Source organism: Solenopsis invicta, chromosome 8 (assembly GCF_016802725.1).
Source record: "Solenopsis invicta isolate M01_SB chromosome 8, UNIL_Sinv_3.0, whole genome shotgun sequence".
In the NCBI taxonomy this organism is placed as follows: Eukaryota; Metazoa; Arthropoda; class Insecta; order Hymenoptera; family Formicidae; genus Solenopsis; species Solenopsis invicta.
Window position 1 is genome coordinate 23,266,037 of NC_052671.1, and position 9,542 is coordinate 23,275,578.

General features: G+C 28.1%; 1 protein-coding gene across 1 annotated transcript; it reads right to left on the minus strand.

Annotated features, from left to right (window-relative positions):
* Positions 1-549: 549 nt before the first annotated feature.
* On the minus strand, positions 550-2,488 carry LOC105201503 (actin-related protein 2/3 complex subunit 4). The gene is made up of 4 exons (XM_011169531.3): positions 2,125-2,488; positions 1,546-1,872; positions 1,292-1,462; positions 550-989 (listed from the first exon to the last, which is right to left on the minus strand). Exons 1-4 carry the CDS (start codon positions 2,125-2,127, stop codon positions 984-986), a joined length of 507 nt encoding a protein of 168 aa, XP_011167833.1. The 5' UTR covers positions 2,128-2,488; the 3' UTR covers positions 550-983.
* Positions 2,489-9,542: the final 7,054 nt, after the last annotated feature.

Sequence of the window (9,542 nt, forward strand, 5' to 3'; positions counted from 1 at the left end):
AATATAAAACTTTATAAACTATATTAATGTTTTAATAACTACCTCGTAATATTTTTATATATAAAATAATTAGAAAAATATCTTTAAAAAATCGTAATTCTGTTTAAAAAAATAACGATGACCTTAAAAAAAAAATCACATTTTTTCGAAAATTGATTGTCATTATTTGACCTCTTTAGAACACACTTGTGTCTGGAACATTTTTTGCTATAATAATTTTTAACGCTTTAAATGTCCCTTTCTATGTGTATATGGATGTGTGTGCGCATGTGTAAATTAAGAAAAAATATCGGTAAAATATCTTAAAAACAAGCTATTTGAGAAAAAAGTTTCAAATGGTGAACAGGATAAAATGATATACAAGATCATGAGTAATGTTTTTGACAATCAAGATTATTCGATTTTCACCTTAAACGTTTTGTTTTAAATGCTTTCAAAATATGTTTCTATTAAAATGAGATACCCAGTATAGACTAATCTTAATTCTTTTTAGAATTATATTTTCTTTTTAGAACTTTTATTTTAGTAACATTAGTGGAAAATGAATTATTCCAAATTAACTGATTTATTCTAAAGAGAATTTTTATACTTGAATTCGAGGTTTTGCTTAGAACTACTTATGATACACTATTAACTTTTTTCATAATTCATTGAATGCGAACAATTGGTTTCAGACTTATACTAAACAAATACATAAAAAAAAATTTCTCACAAAAATTTAAATAACGATATTTTCGTTTAGTATCGTTTGTATTTTCGTATAACAAGATTTAAAGTAAATTAATGTTAATGATTTATACACTGATCCATTTAATATGGAACAATCTAAGTGGCATGTAGATGAGGACACGTCACTAGATACTTTATAAAAATGTCTCTTAATCTTATCCGAGTTGCTAGAAGTTGTACAACGATCCTCTGAACAATACCAACGATGCATATTCCATGATTCTTCCAACAGATACATAATGACCAATAATGAATTAAAACTGAAAAGAAAGTCCAATATTAAGTGAATACAATAATATTTAAAAATGTAGTCTTAGCCAAAAATATTAGGTACCTCGTGGTTTTATTTTTTTTTTTTTTTTTTTAACTGGAGAAACTTAAACAGAAATTAAAATGTAAATTATCCTTTGTTTCAAGAACCCTTTAAACTTATGTATGATACCAATAAACAATATGAAATAATAAATAGAATTATAGATAAACGAAAAAAATATAGGTACCTGATAATTTTGGTCTAGTCTGTAGATATAGATAGTAAAAATAAAAAAAAAATAATACTCACCCTTTTTAGGAATTCCTCTGCACATATGCGTGCTCTAGCATTAACCGATAGTTTCATTTCACTGATTTCTCTATCAATTTCTTCCATAAAGTGAATGACAAAATCTACTATCTTATGTTTGTACATTTGTTCTACATGAATATTAGTAATTAAAAAACTAATGTCGTATCCCTAAATAAATTATATAGCATAATTATTAAAAATTACATAAAAGCTTAAATATTTACAAATAATAAACTTATGGTTGTGTTCACCTCTACTGGTTTTCTTCTAAGAATCATAAAATGTTCAGCTCTCATTGTCATGAATCTTGTAAAATTGTGACAAAGAATCTTTTCTAGATCATCAGCTTGTTTTACAGCAATGCTTATCCTCATACTATTTATACTGGATTCAATCAAGACCTTCTCTTTATCATTTCTACTGATCAAAATGGGTGTCAAAAGCAGTTCTTTACTCGCCCTTACTTCTACTTCTGGCTTGTTATGTTTTTCCACAATTTGAGAGGAGAAGTTCTCCAGGCACATAGCGGCGGTAAGCGTACGCCTGACTGCTGTCAAATAGGGTTTCAGTGTTCCAGACTGTAAAATAAATAAAATAAATAGTACAAGACGTCAAATATTGATTTGGAATCGATGATCGCAAGTCGGTATACACGCGTGATTAATATCAATTAGAAAAATTCAAAACATTTTAACTCAAGATCAGAAATCCAAATCATTATCAGAACCCATGTATTCTCGCATGCTTTCTACACTCGGTACCGCTAAGGAAACGCTGTAATTCTTAGAAGCAAGTCAAGCTCGAAATTATGGTTGAATAATAAGACTTACCATACTTGTGAAAGATAATTCACAGATCTCGATACAACATTCGCATTCGCGTTAGTTCAACTCTTAAAAGCCTACCAAATTTTGCTCTATCCGATTAATCAGAACATACGGAAACGACACATTATATCGGTCAGAACACTTTGACTCACTAATTCAGCTTACGAGTTGGCAAATTCAACAAGCCTGATACACTTTAATTAATTCAGCCATTCATCCGATCCTCCTTGATTCAGCCGGTGATTTCTTCGACTTGTTCAACTTCCAGCAATTAGGGCGTCAACGACAAGTATCTCAAACTTGTTTTCAATCGTCGAAATTTGATTGCAGTAATGCCTCCTGCACACTGGATGCAGCAGCGTTTGCACAGCAAGAAGTACCGTGGCCAATGAAATCTTCTGTCGCACGGAAAAAAATTTAAGGCTTTGCACACAATGGCCTAGTTTACACCGAGTACTTGATACGCGTACTAACTCGTAACTTTCTATTAATTTGTCTTACTTTCGACAATGCGTGTATACATAATACATATATTTAATTATCTCCGATTCATATTGTACCAACTTAATATACTATTTTTCAAATTTATTTCCGAAATTAAGATAATTTAATAGAAAATTACTAGTTAGTACGCGTATCAAGTGCTCGGTGTAAACTAGGACAATGAAAGAATATTATCAACTACCACAGATTTGAAATTTGAATGTAATAGCGTTTTCGACTGCAGTGACTTTGATGTCACGAGTGTTTACGATAACTAATCGGATCTCGGATTGGATTGAACAATGGTACTCAACGTAAGTATAGAAAATTTCCCTAGGCTAATCGGATTGACGATTGCTGTCTCAAATGTAATCCGATTGATGACGAAAGCGTGGAGACCGAGAAGCATGCTTGAAAAGTAAGTCTTTTTATTTTTTTAAATAATAACACAAAAAATCAAAGATTAAGTTACAAAAAATGATTTGAATTTAGATTTATTGTAATTTTTTTGTCTAAACACTGGATTTCGTTTAAATTTCTGTTTGTAAAAATTAATTAATCTATTCTAAGGTTTGTGGTTATATCGGAAACAAATCAAAATTAATAAAACAATTATTAATTATTAGGTACATATTAAAGCATATAATATTTCAAGCATATCATATAGAATTCCTGTTTATTATAAACTTAGTAAACATAACTTTGAAATTATTCAACTACATTATACATTAATCAATATTAATTTATATGTTAAAAATCAATAATGTTTCTAAAAATGTTCTTTTTATTCTTTTCCAGATCGTAAATAAACTTCAATTCCATGAATAAATAAAAATTACTGGAAAATGGATTTATATGAAGAGGGCATTATTGAACAATATCAATTTGTGCTAACTTAAAATTTGTAAAATCTACTTTTCTTTATTAGTTGTTTATTAGAGAGTAATAATATAAAAATGTAATATACGCATCGTATATGCATACAATTATTTTAATTTTATTTATGTATATTCCGTTCTTATATTATTACTCTCTAATGAACAACTAACAAAGAATAGCAGATTTTACAAATTTTAAGTTAGCACAAATTGATAACGTTCAATAATGCCCTTTTCATGTCAATCCATTTTCCAGTAATTTTTATTTATTCTTGGAGTTGAAGTTTATTTACGATCTGGAAAAGAATAAAAAAAACATTTTCAAAGACATTATTGATTTTTAACATATAAATTAATATTGATTAATGTCCCACATAGCACGTAATATTTCTGTGATATCACAGAATCATTGCAATATCACAGAAATATTACATATTACTGTGAAATATCACAGAAATATTACTGTGATATTACACAGTGATAATGACATTGAAATATTCCACTGATATCACAGAAATATCACAGAAATATTATTGTGATATTACACAGTGATAATAACATTAAAATATTCCAATGATATCATTGCAATATATTGTTGCAATATTTAATTTCAAAGAACAAGGTAATGTCAAACCACGTTTTTATTATGTCTTATTAATGCAACGTCACTATCTCTTTGATTAATTTCGATATTTTTAGTATCCTTAATATTCTTGGTAATTTCGGTATCCTATAGAAGAAATCAACTTACAAATAAAATAATTATGTCTTTGCCCTTTCGTGGAATAAAAGTAAATGTTAAGAAAAAAAATTAATTAACTTTATTATTAGTTTAGATATTTACTTAGTTTATTCCTTAAACTGTATATATGTATAAACTATAATGTACGCTCTTCTATGTAATCTATCAATTTAATTGTTGCTTTACAACTCGATCAATAATGATTTTATTAAAAAATTACAGAAAAACCTTTGTATTTATCTTATTGTCATTTATAATTTTTACAGGAGCACAAAATTGATTTTAATTTTTAAAAATTTTTATCATGAGGAATTTAAAAAAAAATGTTTACAAAAAGTTTTGTTAATACACATTTATTATTCACTTGGCAATAAATATTTCAAAGTATATTAAGAAGTTTTTAAAAAAATATACATTTTTACGTCATTTAATATTTATTGCTCGGTACATTATTTTGTGAAATAGTTTATTCATTAATATTGATTAGACTATTATACACCACAGTAAAAGGTTTTTCAAGTTAATTAAAATATTAAATTTCCAACAAATTTTTCTTTAGATTTCACTTTTTTTTCAACTCTATTAAAAAATATGATTATATATATTCTATCATTAATTAGGTATTTTAAAATGTTCATTAATTATATGTATGTACAGTCGTTTTCATTATAGTTGCGACACTTTTTTTTGGATGCATTTCTGAACGCGCAACTATAACAAGAGATGAGAACGACTGTAATTGCGGAGGTTAGCGCGAAATGTCAAATGTTGATATACAAGGTGTCACAAAGAAAATTTGGGCACCTTGGAGGAAATATAAGATAAGTATACTCGCAAATATTTTTCAAATAGAGTTTATAAAAAAATATTCGCACATTTTTCGTATAGGATCGGCTTTGGTCTAATTGAGCTTTACATATTCGTCATTACAGCAACGATGAGCTGAGATGCTTAGATGTAGTTAAATAAATTATAACTACAATAAATATAAAAAATTAAAATTTTAAATATTTGTTACAGTTATAATTATAATTTATTTAACTACATCTAAGCATCTCAGATCATCGTTGTTGTAACAACGAATTTATAAAGTTCAATTAGACCAAAGTCGATACGGAAATGTATTTATTAATTAAAGCTAACTTTTTCTTATTTTTAGAAGAAGTAGAAGATACAAGAATGATATTGAAAGAAAGGTAAATAAGATTTTAGTTTAATTACGTAAGACGTAAGAAAAATTTTGTAATAAATATACAATTTATTATTTGCATAGGTATCACTTTCTGGTCCATTGATGCAACAAGCACGCAACATTTTGAAACAGATGGATGGTAAAGTGATGAAGAATGAATTTGATATTCAAATTCTTGATTTATTGGCGAGTTCTTGGCCAGACAGACCACCAGTTGAGAAAAGCTGGAACTATTGAAGGTAATATTATTTTAAAGTATGCGGCTCTTTATATTTTATTATAATATTTATCTATTGCATTATTTCTTAAAAGGATATGAAGACTGGTTTATTAGAAGAAGGGAAAGCTACCTTACTCACGAAAATGTCTTTGGAAGAAGGGAAACCAGATCCTGTCACATAGAGGATAAAATATTCGTTGCACCAGCGAACTTATGACAAGTGATTTATTTATTCCAATTATGTTTGCACCCATTGCTTGTGCGACAGCATTGAAAATATTACATTCTCCATGGAGGTAAAAAATGATTATTTCAGTGTAATCTTTAGCTTTATATATATATACATAAATCTTTTCCATAACAATAACTATTACGTCCATTTGGTATTAAATCTCGCACATTGTTGACGCCAAATTAATTCACCTAGAAACAACGCATGTATTAAGTTAGAAAAAAAAAATATATATATATATTTTTCTAACTTAATACATGCGTTGTTTCTAGGTGAATTAATTTGGCTTCAACAATGTGCGAGATTTAATACCAAATGGACGTAATACAGTTATTGTTATGGAAAAGATTTATGTATACATATATAAAGCTAAAAATTACACTGAAATAATCATTTTTTACCTCCATGGAGAATGTAATATTTTCAATGCTGTCGCACAAGCAATGGATACAAACATAATTGGAATAAATAAATCACTTGTCATAAGTTCGGTGGTGCAACGAATATTTTATCCTCTATGTGACAGGATCTGGCTTCCCTTCTTCCAAAGACATTTTCGTGAGTAAGATAGCTTTCCCTTCTTCTAATAAACCAGTCTTCATATCCTTTTAAGAAATAATGCAATAGATAAATATTATAATAAAATATAAAGAGCCGCATACTTTAAAATAATATTACCTTCAATAGTTCCAGCTTTTCTCAACTGGTGGTCTGTCTGGCCAAGAACTCGCCAATAAATCAAGAATTTGAATATCAAATTCATTCTTCATCACTTTACCATCCATCTGTTTCAAAATGTTGCGTGCTTGTTGCATCAATGGTCCAGAAAGTGATACCTATGCAAATAATAAATTGTATATTTATTACAAAATTTTTCTTACGTCTTACGTAATTAAACTAAAATCTTATTTACCTTTCTTTCAATATCATCCTTGTATCTTCTACTTCTTCTAAAAATAAGAAAAAGTTAGCTTTAATTAATAAATAACACATTTTCCGTATCAACTTTGGTCTAATTGAGCTTTATAAATTCGTTGTTACAACAACGATGATCTGAGATGCTTAGATGTAGTTAAATAAATTATATTTATAACTGTAACAAATATTTAAAATTTTAATTTTTTATATTTATTGTAGTTATAATTTATTTAACTACATCTAAGCATCTCAGCTCATCGTTGCTGTAATGACGAATATATAAAGCTCAATTAGACCAAAGCCGATCCTATACGAAAAATGTGCGAATATTTTTTTATAAACTCTATTTGAAAAATATTTGCGAGTATACTTATCTTATATTTCCTCCAAGGTACCCAAATTTTCTTTGTGACACCTTGTATATCAACGTTTGACATTTCGCGCTAACCTCCGCAATTACAGTCGTTCTCATCTCTCGTTATAGTTGCGCGTTCAGAAATGCATCTAAAAAAAGTGTCGCAACTATAATGAAAGCGACTGTACACCTAAGGACTTAAGACTTGTTTTCTATTCCTGCACTAGACTGCACTGGAACGTTCCTTCTTGCTTTCGCTAACTTTGAAACATCTATCTATTTCATTTTAAGTGTACACTTATTTAGAGAGTTCAGGAACAGAAAACAAACGGTTTGATTCTGTCCATGGGGAAATTTTCTAAACTGAAAAGTCACCACTTTCTACATACTCGCAGTTCATGATTAATGAAACAACTAGAGCTTATTGGTTGTTACGTTAATCATAAACTGTAAGTATGTAGAAAGATAGCGACTTTTCAGTTTGAAAAATTTCCCCATGGACAGAATCAAAGTCCTTGGGTGTATGTATATAATGTTGCGGCTCGGTCACCGACCGTCACAACATACGACGAAACAAGCGAGCGCGTACACAGCCGCTATGCGGTCCCGCCGTGTGTATAAGACTCCACGCAAACAAGTGAGTGCTGGCACCACCGCTAGGTGGCCGCGCCGCTGGAGACCTTCTCGTGAGTCAAGTGCAGCCTCAGGTGTTATATCTAGACGCCACTGCGGCCGACCGGGCCGACTCACCACGACTCACTAGCTCACACTTCAGTGAGATTTTAAAGAAAATTGTTGCTTGTTGTAATTTGGAAACGAATACTTGTTCTAATTTTTTTCCAATGTAACGTCCCTTGAAAAAAAAGTTGATAAACTTGTTTTAATAAACTGATTACTGATCAGTAACTGATTATATTTTGTCAGTTACTGATCAGTAATCAGTTTATTGAAACAAGTTTATCAATTTTTTTTTAAGGGGTACGTGTGGAACGCTGTTCCATATAAAATTTTATATTTTTACATGTAAATAATATTTTGTATTGTTATTTAATCTTGAACATAAATTAAAATTATAATTCAAATTGAATCTTTTTTAACAAAAATGAAAAAGGATACAAGAGATTTTTTTTGTAAATTAAACATTTATTACGTTTACATTATTGTATTCTGTTTTAATAAATATAATTATTTTTTTTATGTTTAATATATATTACATGTAACGATATGAAAATAATATTAAGAATAACAATAAAAATAAAATAAATTGAAATAATTTATTTATTTAATTTTTTGCAATATTATTTAAATATCACATAAACATCACAGAAATATTGTGAAATATCACAGTAATATTACTATGAAATATCACAGTAATATTACTGTGATGCGTTTTCGCGGACATTTTGATATTACTGTGATATCACAGTAATATTTCGTGATATTTCTGCAATATTTCATTTGTAATATTGCAATGTAAAAGTGATATTGCTATGATATCACTGCAATATTACGTGCTATGTGGGGTATAATGTAGTTGAATAATTTCAAAGTTATTTTTACTGAGTTTATAATAAACAGGAATTCTATATGATATGCTTGAAATATTATATGCTTTAATATGTACCTAATAATTAATAATTGTTTTATTAATTTTGATTTGTTTCCGATATAACCACAAACTTTAGAATAGATTAATTAATTTTTACAAACAGAAATTTAAACGAAATCCAATGTTTAGACAAAAAAATTACAATAAATCTAAATTCAAATCATTCTTTTTAACTTTATCTTTGATTTTTTGTGTTATTATTTAAAAAAATAAAGATACTTTTCAAGCATGCTTCTCGGTCTCCACGCTTTCGTCATCAATCGGATTACATTTGAGACAGCAATCGTCAATCCGATTAGCCTAGGGAAATTTTCTATACCTACGTTGAGTACCATTGTTCAATCCAATCCGAGATCCGATTAGTTATCGTAAACACCCGCTGTCTCAAATGTAATCCGATTGATGACGAAAACGTGAAGACATAGAAACATGCTTGAAAAGTAAGTCTATTTTTTTAAAATAATAACACAAAAAATCAGAAATAAAGTTAAAAAGAATGATTTGAATTTAGATTTATTGTAATATTTTTTGTCTAAAACTGAATTTTGTTTAAATTTCTGTTTGTAAAAATTAATTAATCAATTCTAAAGTTTGTGATTATATCGGAAACAAATCAAAATTAATAAAACAATCATTAATTGTTAGGTACAAATTAAAGCATATAATATTTTAAGCATATCATATATAATTTCTGTTTATTATAAATTTAGTAAAAATAACTTTGACATCACTTAACTATACTACACATTAATCAATATTATTTTATATGTTAAAAATCAATAATGTCTCTGA